The sequence below is a fragment of the Chiloscyllium plagiosum genome, unplaced genomic scaffold (genome assembly GCF_037043375.1).
Source record: "Chiloscyllium plagiosum isolate Xiang-an unplaced genomic scaffold, Cpla_swu_hap1 HiC_scaffold_43, whole genome shotgun sequence".
Classification (NCBI taxonomy): Eukaryota; Metazoa; Chordata; class Chondrichthyes; order Orectolobiformes; family Hemiscylliidae; genus Chiloscyllium; species Chiloscyllium plagiosum.
Genome location: NW_028270181.1, coordinates 7,323,040 through 7,343,974, shown reverse-complemented (window position 1 = coordinate 7,343,974; position 20,935 = coordinate 7,323,040). Strand labels below are relative to the sequence as shown.

Sequence of the window (20,935 nt, the reverse complement as noted above, 5' to 3'; positions counted from 1 at the left end):
TGAGAAGGAATTGCTGTCAATAATGCCCATTGTATCTTGGCGAGCAGCTGCCTGTTCTATTCTGATCTGCAGGATAACACAACACTACTAAACCTCAATACAATCATCTGCTAAAATAAAACGTAGCAAGATTCCTCCTCAGTTCCTCAAAAATATAGTTGTCAGGCAAGATCCTCTACATACAATATACATAAAAGAACATCAGGACCAGGAGCTGGAGTAGACAATTCAGCCCCTTGAGCCTGTTCCACCATTTAATATGATGGTGGCTGATCTTATCTCAACCTCAACTCCACTTTTCTGCCTGCCACCTAAAACCCTTCAACTCATTACTTGTTAAAAATGTTCTCCTACTTAAATTTACTCAACGTCCCAGCATCCAATACACCCTGGGGGAGTGAATTCCATAGATTCACAACCCTTTGAGAGATTATTCCTGTTCTAAATCTGCTACCTCTTATCCTATATCTATAACCTCTCATTCTAGACTCTCCCCATGTGGAAATACCACTATTTTGTCAATCATTTTGTTATGTATGTACAGTATATAGAACATGACGGGGATAAGTAGGAGTTGTGAGTCCCTTGACCCTTCAAGCTGTCTCTGTCATTCAATACTATCGCAGCTGAATTTAGGTTTCACCTCCACCTTCACACCCCCTTCCCGAATGTCTCAACTTGCTGAGGGATTAAAAATCTGTCTGTCTATCTCATCCTTAATTCAATAACTATGCAGCCAAAACCCTCAAGGGTTAGGAATTCCAAACATTCACACCCCTCTGAATGAAGATGTTTCTCAGTCCTCAATGACCTGGAGACCATGTCTCTGTATTTGAGATTTCTCAGCCAGAAGGGAAAGGAACATCTCAGTATCCGTCTTGTGAAGTTCCCTCAGAATCTGAAATACTTGTTTGAATGAGATCACCTCTCATTCTTCTGAACTCTAGCGATTAGCGACCCAATTTACTCAGTCTCTCATCACAAGTCAACCCTTTCTTTCCCAGGCCCGACCTGTGCTCCAATATTCTCCTTGTTACAAACAGGGAAGCTTCATTTTTAAATTCAAAGCTTTATTCTAAAATAGTAGCTTTTTTCACACAAAGAAGTAGCAAGACTGGACACGGCATTGAGCAGAAATCGAGAGGTATCTCATCTGACATTAATTGTGTTGTTCTACCCGTGGGGTACCCTTGGGTGAGTATCCATGGGGTTACCATGATGGACTCTCCTTCTCAACCTCTCCTCTCTTGTGAGGTGTGGTGACCCTCAGTTTAAACCACCACCAGCTATTTCTCTCGAATGAGAGAGCAGCCTTATGATCCTCTGGGACTGTGGCAACTTTACCTTTACTTGTGTGTGAGAAAATCTTACCATTGGGAACACTGACGGAATGACTGATCACGTCACTGGCATTGTCATGTACTGAGATGGTAAGTGTGTAGGTAGCTACCAACTCTCTATTCAAAGGCGTTCTTACAAACACAGCACCTGGTCAGAAAGGAGAACAAGCATGTTAGTGGGGTGAATGTTCCCTGAGTTTTGTGTGCTGTTTATAATCCCTGAAAAATATGTACAGTCACTTTCCTTTCTTGGGAGACAGGGTCACCATTATAACAGAGGATGCTAAATGTCAGATTAAAATCCTCTTTGTGAACAACTTCAGACTTGGGTTCAAGGAGGAACTAGTGGGATCCAAAGTCATTCTCACTCTGTCTGGGCAGTTTTTAACTGGCTTCTCTTCCAAGGGATGATATGGAGATGCCGGTGTTGGACTGGGGTGGACAAAGTTACAAATCACACAACACCAGGTTATAGTCCAACAGGTTTAATTGGAAGCACTAGTTTTCAGAGTGTTGCTCCTTCCACAACCACCTGATGAAGGAGCAGCACTCCGAAAGCTAGTGCTTCCAAATAAACCTGTTGGACTATAACCTGGTGCTGTGTGATTTTTAACTTTCAAGGGATGATATATTTAAAATTATAAGGTCCTTGTAAAGGACAGTATAGCAAATGGTGAAAATCTAAAATAAAACCAGGGAATACTCAGATTCTGAGAGAGAAAACAATTACAATGTTTAAACGACATTTGGATGAATACATGAATAGAAAATGTTTGGAGGGATATGGGCCAAGAGCAGGCAGATGGGATTAGTTTAATTTGGGATTATGTTCAGCATGGACTGGTTGGACCAAAGGGTCTGTTTCCACGCTGTATGACTCTATGACAACGAGAAACAGAGTTCACATTTCTCTTTAGGTTTGCCAGACCTGCCAACTGTTTAACCTTCGATGTTTATATCCTTACAGTATTTACCTGTTTTAAAATTAATGTCAAAGGCCCTCTGATGCTCCTGTACCTCTTCATCAGTGTCGTCCTTAGCCACAAGCTCAATAATATAATACTCCAGCTGAGGATGGAGGTCCCGATCTGTGGCTGTTATGTTTGCAATAACTGAACCGACATTCGCTGACTCGCTGATGCTTACGGTCTGGATAGGGTTAATGAATTCAGGACGGCAATCATTAACATCATCAATCACAATGTTCACTGTGGCACTCGCTGACAACGATGGGGTACCTCGGTCCCTCACAACCACGGTGAGTGTGTAGGATGCCTTTTCCTCTCGGTCCACAGTCACTCCGTTGGCCACTTTGATCACTCCTGAGTCAGGGTCGATGATAAACTTATCCAGGGCCCCTCCCTCGATCCGGTATCTCAGCTGCTGGTTCACTCCAGTATCCACATCTGTGGCTGTCACCTGGCTGATACTGAAACCTACAGCACACACAAACATGGCAATGCATCAGGGGGTCTCCATGCGTCGAGAAAAATATCAAGATTTTCTCACCATGAGGTGATTGCCCGTGCTCGAATTTTCACTAGAAAATGCAATTCCTTGATTTCCTCCATCAATTACAGAAGTCTCTTCATCCACTTCACATCAGAATGGTGGGGGAGGGGGTAGAATCAGGTGCAGAGATCTCATGGGCATGGTGAGAGTGGGTTATTAATCTCGCGTTAGTCGATTATTAGCCAGAGTTGTGCTGTGGTGAGGATGGCCTGAGTGACAATTCCCCACCTGTCATTCCCTGGGATAATGTTGTGGAGAGACTCCGACAATGAGTGGCTGAGTAAATGGGTTGGAGTGGCAGATGGAGTTTAATTTAGATAAATGCAAGTTGCTGCATTTTGGGAAAGCAAATCTTAGCAGGACTTATACACTTAATGGTAAGGTCCTAGGGAGTGTTGCTGAACAAAGAGACCTTGGAGTGCAGGTTCATCAGTGGAGTCGCAGGTAGATAGGATAGTGAAGAAGGCATTTGGTATGCTTTCCTTTATTGGTCAGAGTTTGGAGTACAGGAGTTGGGAGGTCATGTTGCAGCTGTACAGGATGTTGTTTAGGCCACTGTTGGAATATTGTGTGCAATTCTGGTCTCCTTCCTATCAGAAGGATTTTGTGAATCTTTAAGGGGTTCAGAAAAGATTTACAAGGATGTTGCCAGGGTTGGAGGAGTTGAGCTATAGGGAGAGGTTGCATATGCTGGGACTGTTTTCCTTGGAGCATCAGAGGCTGAGGGGTGACCTCATAGAGGTTTATAAAATCATGAGGGGCATGGATACGATAAACAGAAAATGTCTTTCCCTGGGGTGGAGGAGTCCAGAACGAGAGGGCATAGGTTTAGGGCAAAGTTATAAAAGAGACCTAAGGGGCAACGTTTTCACGCAGAGGGTGGTACGTGAATGGAATGAGCTTCCAGAGGACATGGTGAAGGCTAGTATAATTGCAACATTTAAAAGGCATCTGGATGGGTATATGAATAGGAAGGGTTTGGAGGGATATGGGCCGGGTGCTGGCAGGTGGGACGAGATTGGGTTGGGATATCTGGTTGGCATGGACGGATTGGACCAAAGGGTCTGTTTCTGTGCTGTACATCTCTATGACTCTGTGATATTATCCATAGATTCATGGAATCCCGACAATGTGGAAACAGGCCCTTCAGCCCAACAAGTCCACACTGACCCTCTGAAGAATGACTTACCCAGACCCATTCCCCTACCTTATATTTACTAATGCACCTAACCTACATATCCATGAACACAGTAGGCGATTTAGCTCAGCCAATCCACTTGACCTGTACATCTTTGAATTATGGGAGAAAACCAGAGCAAACCCACGCAGACAACGGGGAGAATGTGCAAACTCTACACAGACAGTTGCCCGAGGCTGGAATCGGACCTGGGTCCCTAAAGCGGTGAGGCAGCAGTGCTAACCACTGAGTCACCATGCCACCCACCCTGCCAATGTTGTGTCCTTTCCTAATTTTGCTTCCCCCAACAAATACCCCGGCGACTCCCTGTCTAAATGCCACCTAGCTTTATTCTCTGAGTTTACAAGACTGGGGGGGTGAGCTCATGGGAATGTGCAGGACTCTGAAAGGGCTCAATAGGGTAGATACTGAGAGGTCATGTCCTTTGACAGAACATGGAGGCACCGTCTCGGGTCAGTCACAGAGCACAGGCTGATCCCTTAGCACTGAGACAGGGATGGGCTTCTTTCAACCCAAAGGGCTGTAAATCACTGTAATTCTCATTTCTTGAGGCCGGTGGATCGAACACATTTTGTTGTCGGCTGTCCCTCGTCATGAGGATGGGGTCTCATCAGGTCGAAGGTCGCTGCAACAGGTCATCAGGTGACTGAGCAGGCCAATTCAGGATCTATCCCGATGAACATTCCTCAGGGCTGGGATGGACTATTCCCGAGGGAGAGCATACAAGCAGGATGGGAAATGAATGTTAATGTAGTTGTCAATCAGGAATGGGAATTGTGGCCCCCTCTTCCCATCAGTACAGGAATGCTGAAAGTCAGCAGGACCTTTCCAATCTGTCTCACTGACAACTCAAACATCAGAAGTGCTGAAAATAATACTCAAGGCTATTTTTTTTTTGTCCATGTGCGGTTTGCCTGAGTAAGATTATCTTGCAATACCAGGGTAAGAAACTGGATTGCACTTCCACTTTGAAATGTTGAACAACTGCAGATGCAAAGTTTTTTTTAGGATTCAGAGGAAACAACGCTGAACTTAAACCAAGACAAAAAAGAAAATGAGGATTTTACCACACCAACCCTTTATCTGATGGCTCTGAATGAGGATTCTGTTGCAATAAAATTAGCAAGTACTGGAGAAACTCAGCAGGTCTATGGGGAAAGAAACAGAGTTTTGAGTCTGGTATGACTCTTCTCTGGAACTGAATGGGGCTGGAAGAGAAATGGGTTTTAACACTGTTGGAAAGGGCTAGGACAGAAGGAGCAAATGCAACAGACAGTAAGTGTGCTGACAGCAGAAGGTGAACGAGTTTTAATAGCAGTAGAGAAAGGATACAGAATCATAGAATCCCGACTGTGTGGAAGGTGGCCACTCAGCCCATCGAATCTGCACTGACCTTCAAAAAGCACTCCACTCAGACCCACCCTAACCCTGTAACCCTGCTCATCCCATGGCCAAAACACCTGACCTGCATGTCTTTGGACTGTGGGAAGAAACCGGAGCACCCGAAGGAAACCCATGCAGACACGGGGAGAACGTGCAAACTCCACACAGTCAGTCACCGGAGGGTGGAATTGAGCCCGGTCCCTGGTGCTGTGAGGTAGCAGTGCTAACCACTGAGCCACCGTGCCACCACTCAATGGACTGCAGGTGTGAATGAAACGTATTGTTAGCAGAAAATGGATCAACTTTGCTGGGAGCAAACCTTTGAAAACAAGATGCCTGGTAATTGGAGTGGGAGCCATTGTTCATGGTTGAGTCCCAAGGTCTGTAAAGTACCCAATGAGGTGCTGTTCCTCCAGCCTCCATTGGGCTTTGCTATAACAATGCAGCAGGCCAAGAACTGAAATGGACTCTGCTGCTTTGCTGTCCTTCATCCGCTTCCTGGTCACATTTAGCATCATCAGATACGAACCAATCAGCCCTCAGCTCTGAGTGACACATATCTGACTGTGATTCAGGTGTTGCCCTCAAATTAAAGGCTGCAACAGAAAGATTGTCACGGGAAACTGGATTGAGAATTGACAGATTCATTTCCCACTCGGGATCCTTACAGCCAGTAGAGATGTGATCACACCATCCCCTCAGTCTGGCCAGAGATGGATCCAACTCGTAGGCAGCACGAGCCCATTACAACCCAGCAAGGAGACTTTAAGAGAATGATGCTGTCTTATGTTCCATGGATGGACCTTTTCGAAACTGATGGAAAGGGCTAGGACAGAAGGAGCAAATGGAACAGACATGGAATTGCAATTGGTCAGACACAAGTTGTTTCGTAGCTTAAATCCAAGAATACAGGTGACACTGTGCAAACCAGGGAGCACTGTTAAACACATCAAACTGGAGAACCAAAACAGAGAGCAGCATAGATAAATAGGTACACAGAAGGACAAGGATGTTGGGGAGATTCTCTTTGACAATCTTCCAGTTTTCTACAAGCACTAATGGAAGAGAGTCCAAATATAATGATGCGGCTTTCTCATTTGTCCAATTGATTACCCGACTTGGTGCACACAACGTCCCAGTATTACTTCCCAGTGATCTGATGTTTACCAACTAGTCAGCTGGGAATAGTAGTTAACAGGTCATAAACATTTGTGATCCTATTCATCACCTGAGGGGCTGTTTTCCAGAATGTGGACAGTCATTGAAGATGGGGTAAAGACTGGTGCGTTGTCATTTTGATCTAAGACTGTTACTGTGAGTCCAGCCACACTCCTCAGCTGGCCGATATCTTCCGCTATTACAGTCAATTCCAGTCTTGCATTAGGCAAGGACTCCCTGTCGATGCTTTTTCCTGGTGCAACAGAGACAATGCCTGGAAAATGAATAAGGCATCAAATGCATTAATTAAAATGATTACAACGTGTTGGCATAGTCAGAGGATAATATCTGAGCAAATATAAACCAATCTGACCTCCATATGCAATTACTGTCCTGCTCCAAATTAACTCTAAACTGTTTTATCATATCATACTCTCACTAACACATATGTACAACAGAATCGATTAAGAGCAGGAATAGGCCACTTGACCCCTCAAGCCTTCTCTACCCTTTGATAAGATCAAAGCTGATCTGATTGTGGCTTCAATCTACTCTCTTGTGCCCTGATACCCTTTGACTCCCTCATTAGTCAAGAATCTCTCTCTCTGCCTTTGAAGTATTCAATGGCCCTGCCTGCACCAATCTCTGGGGAAGAGAGTTCCACAGATTCAGAACCCTCCAAGAGGAAAATTATTTCTGATTCCTTAAAATTACAGATCTCCCACTTAAACCAAGTCTCCTATTTCTACTCTCTCCCTATGATGTGAAAAAACCTTTTCAGGATCCACTTTGCCAAGTCCCCTCAGGAGTTTATATGTTTCCATGAGATTACCTCACATTCTTCTAAACTTCAGTGAATACAGGGCCAGCCGGTGTAACCTTTTCTCTTGGGTTAAGCACGCTCATCACCTCTTGAAGAGAGATTTGGCTTCCTTCCCATTCGAGGTATTTCTCAGTGTGTGTGTGAAGATATGTTTCCTGGCACCAACCTTTAACTTGTTCTTCAGCAGGTTGTAGCTATCTCTCTGTATCCAGCTGTTAGCAGCTCTTGATTTGCTTGGTATCTTTCAGTCAATATTTGTTGGCCGCTGTTCAAGTCTGAGTTTTTTTTTAAACGCTTCCTGACTCTCATCCCTGGCAATTTCCTTTCACTGGAAAAGTCTTGGGATCTTTCCTACTGGAAAGCTAGTCAAATGTACCCATTTCCCTTTCGGGTGCAATATGTTTGCTGCATTTCACACATGGGATAGCAGAGTTGGAAGGAGCAAACAGTATGTCCTGAACTTAATGTCAAGATGGATGTGTGCTAACTGAGGTTCAAACCTCTGAAGGTTTGAGCTGTGCATTTGAATGGCCCTGTTAGAATCTGCAATACAATTGTGTCCAAGTCTGTGGCACAGAAAACCATTATGAGGTTTCACAACATAGTATTTCTGAATTTAGGTTAATATTGTCCAGAAGTTTAGTCCAGCCAAATAACCTCTTGCACATCTGTGTATCCATTTAATCACAACTCAGATTGAAAGTCTCATTTGACAATGTATCAAGAATCAGAGTTTTCATTCTAAAATGAGAGTGTAACATCTCATAAAATCAGGCCATACAGCCCTTCCCAGCCCTCCAAAAAGCAACCCACCCAAGCCCTGTAACTCTGCATTCCCCATGGCTAATCTATCTAGCCTGCACATCCCTGGACAATTTAGCATGGCCAATCCACCTAGCCCACACATCTTTGCACTGTGGGAGGAAACCCATACAGACACGGGGAGAATGTGCAAACTCCATGCAGGCAGGCGCCCGAGGAATGGAATCAAACCTGGGTCTGTGGTGCTGTGAGACTGTAGTGCTAACCACTGAGCCACCAGGCTGCCTCATCTTAGCTTAAGTGAAAGTAAAGGCATCGATAGTGTGTTCCAACTCTCACTGGCTACTCTCATTTCCATTGGATGCATCACCCTAAACATGAGAAATTACTCCATGGCACAAATCATCTGGCTGCTCCTATAGCTACCAGAAGAGATGACCTGGCCATTTCTCTCACTGCTGTTTGCAAGCAAATTGACAGCAATGTTAGTCTACTTAACAGTCAGTGGGGCTTTCAAATATTTCACTGTCTGTGAAATACCAGAGCATAGCTCTGCAGGATGTGTTAAGCATTATTGAATAAAGCCTTCCTTTTGTGCTGTATTTAACAGAGGGGCAACAGCTTACCAGTGTTCCGGTCTACTGTGAAGAATTCGGTTATGTTAGTTTGTAATTGGTAACTGATCACAGCATTAGGTCCTTCATCACTGTCAAATGCTAAAATGGGTCCATTTAGCATGGTGATTTGTGTACCTAGAAGTTAAACAATGAAGGAGAGTGTGTGAACTGTGGTCAATGGCACATTAACTTTTGACAGTTACTGTAACACCTTTAAAACCAGTTTTTAAGATCATAGTACGAGCAAGTACAGTAGAAATTTGTGACTTAGGCTTGCCTCTGTTTGATTATACCCAATCCTGTTGAGTTCCTTTCACAAAATAGCTAACTATGCTGATTCCATGTTTAGCTGTGCCTCAGTGGCTGGAACTCCTGCCTGAGTCAGAAGGATATGGGGTCAAGTCCCATGGATACTGTATCTATGCTCATAGCCAGTGCAGTGCTAAAGGACAGCCTATTCTTTTAAATGATGGTTCAGGAGTTACTATTGGTCAGTACTCTCCTGGGTCTTCCGAAGAATTTTGAGATTGCTGGAATCCTCCTATCTGTCATAGACTCATACAGCATACCTGTCGACATTACTGTTGGGAGTTCTGATTTTCAGGTGTGATATTAATTTAAGGTCCTGTGTAGCCAGTCTCAAGATCCCATGGTACAATATGCTTCATAGTGTGCTAGCTAATACCTCCTCATCAACATTACCAAAATCACCTGACCATTATTGTGGGTGCTTGCTGTGTACAAATGTAACTACACTTGAGCAAGAACTTTCTTGCCTGGAAAATGTTTTGGGAGCTCCCTGAGAATGTGAAAGGTGAAATGTGAAAATAATTCAAGTCCTTCAAATAATTCATTGGTAAATATGGCACTGTGGCTGGCAGTTGGGATGATTGCAACAGAAGGAGGCCATTCAATCCCTTAAGTTATTCCTGCCATTCAGAGAGTTTATGGCTGATCTGTATCCGTCTTCACTAATTTCACCCTCTCTTCCCATTGTCTCCATATTCCTAGCCAGGTCTCAGATTTCAGGAATTGATGAAGAACCGTGTGGGAGACTGTTTCAAAATCTTGGCACTTATTTTTCATGAATAAGCCTTTCAGGTTTCTCCCCTGAATAGCCCAGCTCTGACATTAACTCATTGTCTCCCAGAAAGTGGAGCAAGGTTCTCGCGTATCCAGCCATTCAACTCCTTTTTCAATCCAAAAAGCCTTAATCCCACATTATAACAGTAACAACATTTCAAGAAATGCATCGTTGGCTGCAAAAACACTTTGGAAGACCTACAGAAATGCAAGCTTTCGTGCATGAATTGCAAAAGGTTAGGGTGTAGGTACAGCAAGTAATTAGGAAAGCTAATAGAATGCTACCATTTAATGTGAGGGGAATTGAATATAACAGCCGGGAGGTTATCCTTTAGTTTTAAAGGGCATCACTGAAGCCATCGCTGCAGCACTGTGCACTGCGTTAGTCACCTTATTTAAGGGAGGGTGTAAATTCTTTGGAAGCAGTTCAGGGAAGGGTTTTTGCTTTGAGGATTCTGTCCCACAAAATACATGGCCTGTAATGACACACCTACCTGCTTCCAGATTCTCGAGAATTTCAGCTCGATACGACCTCTGAGTAAAGGTGGGTCTGTTATCGTTCTCATCTGAGATGGAGATGGTCAGTAAGCCAGAATCCTGGTAAGACAGAGACAATATTGTGAATTGATCTACCTGAAAATGGAAGGAACGATGTCTTCAGATTTTATTGAAAGGAAATACTATTCTATTTGCTCAATCATTGTGGCGATTCTGTCGCACACCAGGTCCCCGCTTCAAGACCAGTAGCTCTGGGTTCGAGCCTCACTTGAGCTGATGAGTACAGAAAGAGCACTCGTGATGAGCTCTTTGTATTCGGTTCCAACACTACCCCCAATATCTCCAAAGAGCAGTAAGTGTGTAGGATGATACAAAACAAACTTGTTTGTGAGTTGTCAATATGCATCAATGTTTCCTTTGGGTCAGGTGGTCTTGAGCTCACTGATGACCTCTGTCTCCATCACACCTTTCCCCCACATTCTAACAGTTACACAAAAGGGACAGCTGAGTATAGGAACTGGCTGGAAATACATTTGAAGCTCGGAGGATACAGGGGAGCAGTTGAAATTGTCAACAATTCACTGAAAAAATACTCATTAATGATCTGCTCATACCCTTTCAGCATGTGTTTCACTGACTCACTGATGGTCCATTCTGCAGTGGGTTCGAATTCAAACTTAGAAGTGAATTCAAAGCAGCCACTTAAAATGATCCCCAAAACACCAACTGCTCTGGAATGAGGTCAAGACAGCGATGCAACCTTTGGATTCAGGCACCTGATTAAAACAAATTACGTTTTGAATGTTGCAGAAGCGTTTCATCTCGCATTCATCAGGACAAATGCAAGAACGGCAAATCACAACAATTTATACTCCCAGAGAAAAGGAGGCTGATTGGTTGGTAAGTCAATTCTGATTAGACCAAGCTGTTACCACAGACAAAGCAACAGTGCCCGATAGGTTACCCAAGCTCCCGGATTATTCAAAAAAGTTGCAAGAATGTTTGATGGAAAAGAGTGGGTCTGTATGTATGACATAGGTCACTTCTCTGTGTACATAAGCAATATCATTCAAAGACATAGCATTCACAGAGCTCTTGCATAGAGAAATCCAACTTTTATCTTGCGGTTTGTATTTTTATCAGAATGCCTTGACTGCTGAAACATGAAAATTTCAGTCCAGGATGAGCGTCTTCGTTATACCAGCTTTCAGAGCGCCGCTCCTTCCCCTGATGAAGGAGCAACGCTCCGAAAGCTAGTGTGCTTCCAATTAAACCTGTTGAACTATAACCTGGTGTTGTGTGATTTTTAACTTTGTACACCCCAGTCCAACACCGGCATCTCCAAATTATGTCTTCATTACAGCTGGGCTGGTTCCACATCGGATTTATCTGCCTCAGGATCATTTACGTATGCTCGTCCTTCCAGTGAAGTTTTTTCAACATAAGAGTTTATAAGAGTGAGACGGGGATCCCATTGAATGCGGACTGGTTCTGGACAGACTGGATGCAGGGATGATCTTTCCTCTGGTTGGGGGAGTCATCAGCTCAGAATACATGCTAGCCCATTTCGGACTGAGCTGAGGAGAAGTTTCTTCACTTGGGCACTTGTGAACCTGTAGGGAATGCTCCCCCAGCAGAAGTCATTGCATATATTTATCATAGATCATAGAAATTCAAAAATCATTTAAGAAAGAAAAAGATAGATAGCTATCAGCTGAAGGTGTCAAAGGCATGGGGAGAATGCCGGAATATAGCATTAAGAAATGGGATCAGCTGTGGGGCATTCCAAGACAGGGGGGCATATTTGGAGAGGAGAGGGATTTTAAAAAAGACATGGGGGCAATTCTTTTACATAGAGGATGGTTCATATGTGCAATGAACTTCTTGAGAGGTGGTGGATGTGGGCACAGTTGCAATGTTAAAAAGACACTCAGCTATGTACATGAAGAGGAAAGGTTTGGAGGGACATGGGTCAGGAGCAGGCAGGTGGGACTCGTTTAGTTTGAGATTATGTTTGGCATCAAATAGTTGTACCAAAGGGCCTGTTTCCATGCTGTATGGTTATGACTTTATGATCATATTGAATGGAGGAGGTGGCTTGACGGGCTGAAGGGTCAAGTCCTATTCCTATATTTCTGTGTGATTAACATGCCTTTATATTGCAGTAACATGTGTACAGGTACAGGCCATTCAACCCCTAAGGCATGTTAGGAGGAAGTGAGGACTGCAGATGCTGGAGATCAGAGTTGATGAGTGTGGTGCAGGAAAAGTGCAGCAGGTCAGACAGCATCTGAGCAGCAGGAGAACTGATGTTTCCCAGCTACCTTTCCCCCGCCCCCTCCCACTTATCTCTCAACCCTCTTGGGCCACAAGTCTCATTCCTGATGAGGGCTTATGCCTGAAACATCGACTCACCTGCTCCTCTGATGCTGCCTGACTTGCTGTGCTTTTCCAGCACCACACTCATCAACCCTAAGGCACCTTCTATCACTCAATTAGATTAAGACAGTACACTTCTTCACTGAATCATCTTTGGGTTCTGTAGCCTTAATAGCCTTACCAAGCAATCAATTCTAATAAGGTTCTGAGTCAAATATTTTATTCTATCCTCACCCTGTCTTTTGGTGGACGCAGGTTCAAACTGAGGCATTCAAGAGGGGATTGGATGATTATTTGGATAGAACCAGTGGGGAGGAAGCAGGGCATTGGTACTGGGCAATGATACTCATTTGAAGAGCTGCAGCAGACATGATGGACCCAATGATGGCATGTTTCTGCGCTGTAACATTTTGTGATTCTGTAAACCTAACTACATCATCGGCTTTAGCATTTAGAGATACATTGAATGTGTGATTAAAGTTTCATTGTAATGCGCATATTTATTAATCATATGCAAATGAAATCATAAGATTGTGTGTTGAGGGTCTTTTGCTGCAGTGGTAGAGTCCCTACGTCTAGTTCAGCAAATCTGAGTTCAAGTCCCACCTCAGAGTAGTGATCACCATGAAGGTAGGTCATGAAGGTGGATGGGGCTTGAATCCTACCGTGGCAGATAGTGGAATTTGAATTCAATAAACATCTGGAATTAAGAGTCTAATAATGATCATGCACTCATTGTCAGTTGTTTATGCACCTTTGTTAACTGATTCACTGCAAAGTGAAATAACCTTTCCCTCTTTAACCTTTAAAGCTTCTGAAATTGAATCAATTAGATTCATATTCTCTGTTCCAGCAAATACAGCCCACACTTGTGCAGCGGCCTCCTTGTAATTGCATTTTCTAATCCCTGGTGCTAATCCTGTGAGCCCGTGCTGTCTGAAATGTTAAGGTAATAGCCAAACAGGCACTTTTTTATTGAAAGGAATGAGCTGGAATCTACTGCCTCAAAGGATAATTGAACAGATGAAGAAATAGCTTCCAAAACAGAATCTGGTAGACGTTTAGCCTTTGCAGAGTTTTGAGAAGATTTGTAGCTCAGGTTGAGATTCTGGATGTAGGTTTGCTCGCTGAGCTGGAAGGTTCATTTTTTTTCAGATGTTTCATCACCATACTCGGTAACATCCAGACAAAGCACTGCTGGTGTTTCCTGCTTTCTATTTATATGTTTGGGTTTCCTTGGGTTGGTGATGTCATTTCCTGTGGTGATGTCATTTTCTGTTCTTTTTCACAGGGGTTGGTAAATGGGGTCCAAGTCGATGTGTTTGTTGATAGAGTTCCGGTTGGAATGCCATGCTTCTAGGAATTCTCGTGCGTGCCTCTGTTTAGCTTGTCCTAGGATGGATGTGTTGTCCCAGTCGAAGGATACTATTGAGAGAAGGTCATGTTGTTTTATGGCTAGTTGACGTTCATGTATCCTGGTGGCTAGTTTTCTGCCTGTTTGTCCAATGTAAAGTCGTTGGAATGAGCAGAGATGTGAGATAATTTTCAAATGGTTTTTCTAAAATGTGGCAGACATAGTAACATTTATTAATCAGAATGTACAGGGTAAACTAGGTTAAAGAGACAGCCATCCAAGACCTAGACGACTTAGAGAAATTTCTTCACTCAGAACATTGCAATCCTTTGATTTCTGTCCCCCAGAGAGATGCTAAGTTGCAGAATAACTGACATATATTTGGAGTCTTCAGTGAATCGAGGAATGGGAGGTATGATGAGACAAGGAAGTAGAGTTGAGGTTTAGGGTCAGACCTGAATTTATTAAATGGTGGAATTTGCTTGAGAGCTCATGTGGTTGACACCTATTTATCAGTTACATCTAAACTCACGCACCTATCATTTTTTATATAACTTAATCAACTGTTTGGACATATAATTTTAAAAGATATTTACTTTTGGGATGAGCATATCGCTGGCTAGATCAGAATTTATTGCCCACCCCTAATCACCCAGAGGACAGTTAAGAGTCAACCACATTGCTGTGGGTCTGGAGTCACATGTAGGCCAGACCAGGTAAGGATGGCAGTTTCCTTCCCCCAAGATGGCTTTTTCTGACAACTGACAATGAGTGCATGATCATTATTAGACTCTTAATTCCAGATGTTTATTGAATTCAAATTCCACTATCTGCCACGGTAGGATTCAAGCCCCATCCACCTTCATGACCTACCTTCATGGTGATCACTACTCTGAGGTGGGACTTGAACTCAGATTTGCTGAACTAGACGTAGGGACTCTACCACTGCAGCAAAAGACCCTCAACACACAATCTTATGATTTCATTTGCATATGATTAATAAGTATGCGCATTACAATGAAACTTTAATCACACATTCAATGTATCTCTAAATGCTAAAGCCGATGATGTAGTTAGGTTTGGCAACACTGCATTTGATAGGGCTGAAAATAATTACTCTTCGAGCATGTCTCGGGTTTTCTGGGTTGTCTTTGACTGTGATGGTGAGTTGGTATTCAGCAGTCTGCTCTCTATCCAATGGTCTGTTGATATAGATGACTCCAATCTGTAAAGAAAAAGGTGACATTAACATGAGAAAGGAATCACAATCACTTTGGATCCCCGTGCAGGAAGATGTGAAGAAGGAGCAGGGGTAGGTCACTCAGATTCTCAAACCTGTTCGGTCTTTCAATCATGACTGACATAGTTGTGACCTCAACTCCACAAGACCTGCCAACTTTCAGTGCCCTTACTTAACAAGAATCTCCTAAACTCCATCAAAAATATTCAAACTGTTCGCTTTCACAGACTCATCCTGAGAGTGGCAGAGAGTCATTCTCATCTGGGAGGGTCTGCCATGATAATGAGGATGATGTTGATGACAATCACTCTCTGTTTCTTGTTCATCAAAACATTATTTCCCTTTCCCAAAATCATTTACACTCATCCTGATTGTATCATATTGTGCTGCTCTTAAAATATCCATTGAAGAATGGACTTTTATTCATTTCTTCGAGGACAGATGCAGAGAAAGAGTGGGGAGATGATTTTAGGGAATGAATTTTCATAGATTTGTAACTTAGGTAATTGTGTTCTAAAATAACAATTAGGTTTTGGAGATTGTAGGGGTGATGCTGGTTACAGAAATAGGGAGGAGGTTTGATTCGGAACATGAAGATAAGATTTAATCTGGTATACCAGGAAACAATGTAGATTAGTGAACACAAGAGCTACTGTGTAAACGAGACTTGGTTGCTCATGTTTGTTTCAACCTTTATATTAACCATGTCACATCCACGTACTTAAGCTAATCGATTACTTAACTGTTTCATTGATGAAGAAGGCATTTTCAAAGTTTCCTGCAGTGATACTAAAGGTCAGGAGTGCATTGTGCCCACTGTCAATGTCAGTGGCCAAAATCCTAGTAATGCTTGTGGACACGGCTGTGTTTTCACTGATGGTGCAGTTCCGTGGAATGTTCTGGAGCACAGGATCATTGTCGTTTACATCCAGGACACGAATGCCCACCAGTACCTGCACACAATAGAATCAGAGGATTTTACAGCATGGAGCAGTGCATTCAGCCTGTCACGTCCCTGTCAGTTCTTTGAAGAGCTCTGCGATCAGGCTCACTCACCCTGCTCTTTCCCCCATAGCCCAGCAAATGTCTCCACTTCTAGTGTCTACCTTTGGAAAGTTTCGCTTCCAGCACATTTTCAAACAGTGTGTTCCAGATTGTAACAACTCAATACGGAAAAACTGTGAAGGTAGTGACCTGAAAAACTGGTGTCCTCTGTTCAATAAGTATGAGGAAATCTTCTTTACGTGAACATTCTTGCATTATATCGACTCTGAAGTTTCCCTGCTCAAAGGAGAACAATCCCAGATCCCTCACATAAACTGACTGAATTCTAATAAATTCCCAGTTCTGGAATAGGATGTTGTAATCCAAATGAGTCACACCAGAGAGATGGGGCAGGAGTGGTCCTTACGACCAGATTTGATCAATCTTTTCCCAAGAAGTAAACCTCTTCAAAGTCAGATATCTGCTGCTTTTCCACGACAAAACAGGGCTCAAGGTAGAGCACGACGTGTAGGTTCAGGAATTTGTGAATGAAAATCAGGCCTGACCATAAAGCCTGACGTCTAATTGGGTCGCACATTTTAATGGGTGGATTGGGGAGTTATTGGAGTCGATGATGTTGAATTGGAATTCAATTTGCTGCAGTTGGTGGCTGAGAGTCTTCAGCTGAATTCCTCAAGAAAATCAGCAGATAGGGAACAGAAACTTAATGTTCTAAATCTGAATGTGTTTTCTCAAACTCTTGGCTGGTGAGTTTACTGGTGGTGGTCAAAGGCAAGGCCTGCTGAGCAATTGCAGAATGCTTCAGCCAAGCTTTTGTCTCTCTCTCTCTGACAAGATGTTGAACTGAGCTCCCGCTCTTCTCATGTAAAGTCAGAGGTACCACGACACCAAGTTATAGCCCAACAGGTTTATTTAAAATCACAAGCTTTCAGAAGTGAGCTGATGAAGGAGCAGTGCTTCAAAAGCTTGTGATTTTAAATAAAGCTGTTCGGACTACAGTCTAGTGTTGTGTGACTTCTGACTTTGTCCACTTCACACATCATGAATGGATGTAAGACTCTTCATTTTACAGAAGGACAGAGGAGATCTCCTCGGTGCCCGAGAAACATGTATCCCTCAACCAACACTGCTCTTTGCAGGAGCTTACTCAGCACAACTGGTTCCAATTGAGAATATTGACTGCACTTCAAAAGTACCACCACTTTGAGCAGGGGGTCCCATCTGACACAAATCATAATCCTCAAGGCTGAAACTATAGTCCGTGCCAGCCTTGTGTGAGAATAACTGAAGGAAAGAAAGGAGAGAGGGAGGGAAGGAAAGAGTAAAGAAATAAGAAGAGAAAAGAAGGAACAAAGGAATGAGAGAGAGTTACAAGTTGAGAAAGAAATACAGATGGTTGTTTCATGGATGGAGATAATGGGAGAAATGAGGCAAGTGTATCAAGGTGCCTATCCTTGCAGACAGGGTAAGATTAGATTACTTACAGTGTGGAAACAGGCCCTTCGGCCCAACAAGTCCACACCGACCCGCCGAAGCGCAACCCACCCATTTCCCTACATTTACCCCTTTACCTAACACAATGGGCAATTTAGCATGGCCAATTCACCTGACCTGCACATCTTTGGACTGTGGGAGGAAACCGGAGCACCCGGAGGAAACCCACGCAGACACGGGGAGAACGTGCAAACTCCACACAGTCAGTCGCCTGAGTCGGGAATTGAACCCGGGTCTCTGGCGTTGTGAGGCAGCAGTGCTAACCACTGTGCCACTGTGCCGCCCACAAATTGCCTGCTAAAGATTACTGTCCAAAAGTAACTGGGCAATATGTGAAGCTTGATGATAGGAATACATGCTGTGCTAATATAAAACAGGGGGTATGAATAAGTTAAGGACTGACCGTACTGCTCAGTGCTGGTGTGCCTCTGTCTTTGCCCATAACGGTTAGGTTATAAAATGCAATGCTTTCTCGATCCAACTCAGCGCCTCTTCGCACACGGAGCTCCCCTTCCACTGGAGAAATAATGAACTCATCTGAGAATCAAGAGAAAGGGAACGTTGATTGGAAGTTCAGGCCCATTCTGAAGGCACTATCTGCAGAACCTGTAACACCCCTTGGCTAGAACATGCCACTGGGAACGATTAGCCAGTAGTTACACGCACCAGAACATATTCTTCTCCTTTGCTAATGTTTCCATTCCTTTATCCTCTGTTTTCTACCATGTTGTAAATGATATAATCTTTGCATACCATGTTTACCAACCCTCCCATCTTGAGTTTGTTTTATTCATTCACAGAATGTGGGTGTCACTGACTGGGCCAGTATTTTATTGCCCATTCCCAGTTGCCCTTAAGAAGGTGGTGGTGAGCTGCCTTCTTGAATGGACAGAGTCCATATGCTGTAGGTAGACCCACAATGCCATTAAAGGAGGGATCTTCAGAGTTTTGACCCTATTGCAGTTGTGCTGTGTGTGAAATCTAAATGATAGTAATTAGGATATGAATGTCCTTTGTGGGACTGTGAATATTTTTCCTATTAGCAACCCATGCTGAGATATTTATAGTCCAAGAGTGTGGTGCTGGAAAAGCACAGTCCGTCAGGCAGCATCTGAGGAGCAGGAGAATGGGTGCTTCATACATAAGCCCATGTCAGGAGTGAGCTCCCCAGATGCTGCCTGACCGGCTGTGCATTTCAAGAAGCACACACCTCAACTTCGATCTTCAGCATCTGCAATCCCCATTTTCTCCCTGAGATATTTGTATCATCGATAGTCACAGGTGAGGTGCCAGAAGACTGGAGGTTGGCTAACGTGGTGCCACTGTTTAAGAAGGGTGATAAGAAAAAGCCAGGGAACTATAGACCGGTGAGCCTGACCTCAGTGGTGGGCAAGTTGTTGGAGGGAATCCTGAGGGACAGGATGTACATGTATTTGGAAAGGCAAGGACTGATTAGGGATAGTCAACATGGCTTTGTGCGTGGGAAATCATGTCTCACAAACTTGATTGAGTTTTTTGAACAAGTAACAAAGAGGATTGATGAGGGCAGAGCAATAGATGTGATCTATATGGACTTCAGTAAGGCATTTGACAAGTTTCTCCACTGGAGACTAGTTAGCAATGTCAGATCTCATGGAATACAGGGAGAACTAGCCATTTGGATACAGAACTGACTTGTAGGTAGAAGACAGAGGGTGGTTTTGGAGGGTTTTTTTTTCAGACTGGAGGCCTGTGACCAGTGACCTGCGCCACAAGGATCGGTGCTAGGACCACTACCTTTTATCATTTATATAAATGATTTGGATGTGAGCATAAGAGGTATAGTTAGTAAGTTTGAAGATGACACCAAAATTGGAGTGTGTAGTGGACAGTGAAGAAGTGAATGGACCTCAGATTACAACAGGATCTTGATCAGATAGGCCAATGGGCTAAGGAGTGGTAGATGGAGTTTAGTTTAGATAAATGCGAGGTGCTGCATTTTGGGAAAGCAAATCTTAGCAGGACTTATACACTTAATGGTAAGGTCCTGGGGAGTGTTGCTGAACAAAGAGACCTTGGGGTGCAGGTTCATAGCTCCTTGAAAATGGAGTTGCAGGTAGATAGGATAGTGAAGAAGGCATTTGCTATACTTTCCCTTATTGGTCAGAGAACTAAGTATAGGAGTTGGGAGGTCATGTTGCAGCTGTACAGGACATTGGTTAGGACACTTTTGTAATATTGTGTGCAATTCTGGTCTCCTCCCTATCAAAAGGATGTTGTGAAACTTGGAAGGGTTCAGAAAAGAGTTACAAGGATGTTGCCAGGGTTGGAGGATTTGAGCTGTAGGGAGAGGCTGAACAGGCTGGGGCTGTTTTCCCTGGAGCGTTGGAGGCTGAGGGGTGACTTTATAAAGGTTTACAAAATTATGAGGGGCATGGATAGGATAAATAGACAAAGTCTTTTCCCTGGGGTGGGCGAGTCTAGAACTGGAGGGCATAGTTTTAGGGTGAGAGGGGAAAGATATAAAAGGGACCTAAGGGGCAACTTTTTTACGCAGAGTGTGGTGATGTATGGAATGAGCTGCCAGAGGAAGTGGTGGAGGCTGGTACAACTACAGCATTTAAAAGGCATCCGGATGGGTATATGAATAGGAAGGGTTTGGAGGGATATGGGCCGGGTGCTGGCAGATGGGACTAGATCGGGTTGGGATATCTGGTCGGCGTGGACGGGTTGGACCGAAGGGTCTGTTTCCATGCTGTACATCTCTATGACGCTATGATTTTAGACAGATTTTTTTTAAAGCATATGCTTTTCTAAATTGCCATGTGTGGATTTTTTGACTATTGCTTTAAGGATCACTTTGTTCATTAGGAACAGCATTTCCTGTCTTTAATAGGCCTGAGTTTTTCCTGTTTTGACCAACTGTGCTCAGTTAACTTGAGTAGCTGCAGAGGACTAAGACATTTGCAAACCTTATGATGCACTCTGTCAGCCAAAGGTTCAGGGAGCAGCACCCACACCTCAGAGTCAGAAAGTTACTGGTTCAAGTCTCCACCAGAGCAATGAAATCTAGTCTGGTACTCCCAGCTCAGTGCTGTGCAGTTGGAGGT

General features: G+C 43.7%; 1 protein-coding gene across 1 annotated transcript in view; it reads right to left on the bottom strand.

Moving 5' to 3' along the window:
* The window catches only part of cdh23 (cadherin-related 23), a 261,541-nt gene that overhangs the window by 55,030 nt on the left and 185,576 nt on the right, over nt 1–20,935 (bottom strand). Inside the window, exons 14-21 of the mRNA XM_087982495.1 lie at nt 18,250–18,383; nt 16,091–16,300; nt 15,225–15,332; nt 10,371–10,473; nt 8,803–8,928; nt 6,662–6,865; nt 2,315–2,776; nt 1,372–1,488 (exon numbers count right to left, since the gene is read on the bottom strand). Coding sequence (XP_087838621.1) covers nt 1,372–1,488; nt 2,315–2,776; nt 6,662–6,865; nt 8,803–8,928; nt 10,371–10,473; nt 15,225–15,332; nt 16,091–16,300; nt 18,250–18,383 — 1,464 coding nt within the window. The remainder of the gene's footprint in view (nt 1–1,371; nt 1,489–2,314; nt 2,777–6,661; nt 6,866–8,802; nt 8,929–10,370; nt 10,474–15,224; nt 15,333–16,090; nt 16,301–18,249; nt 18,384–20,935) is intronic.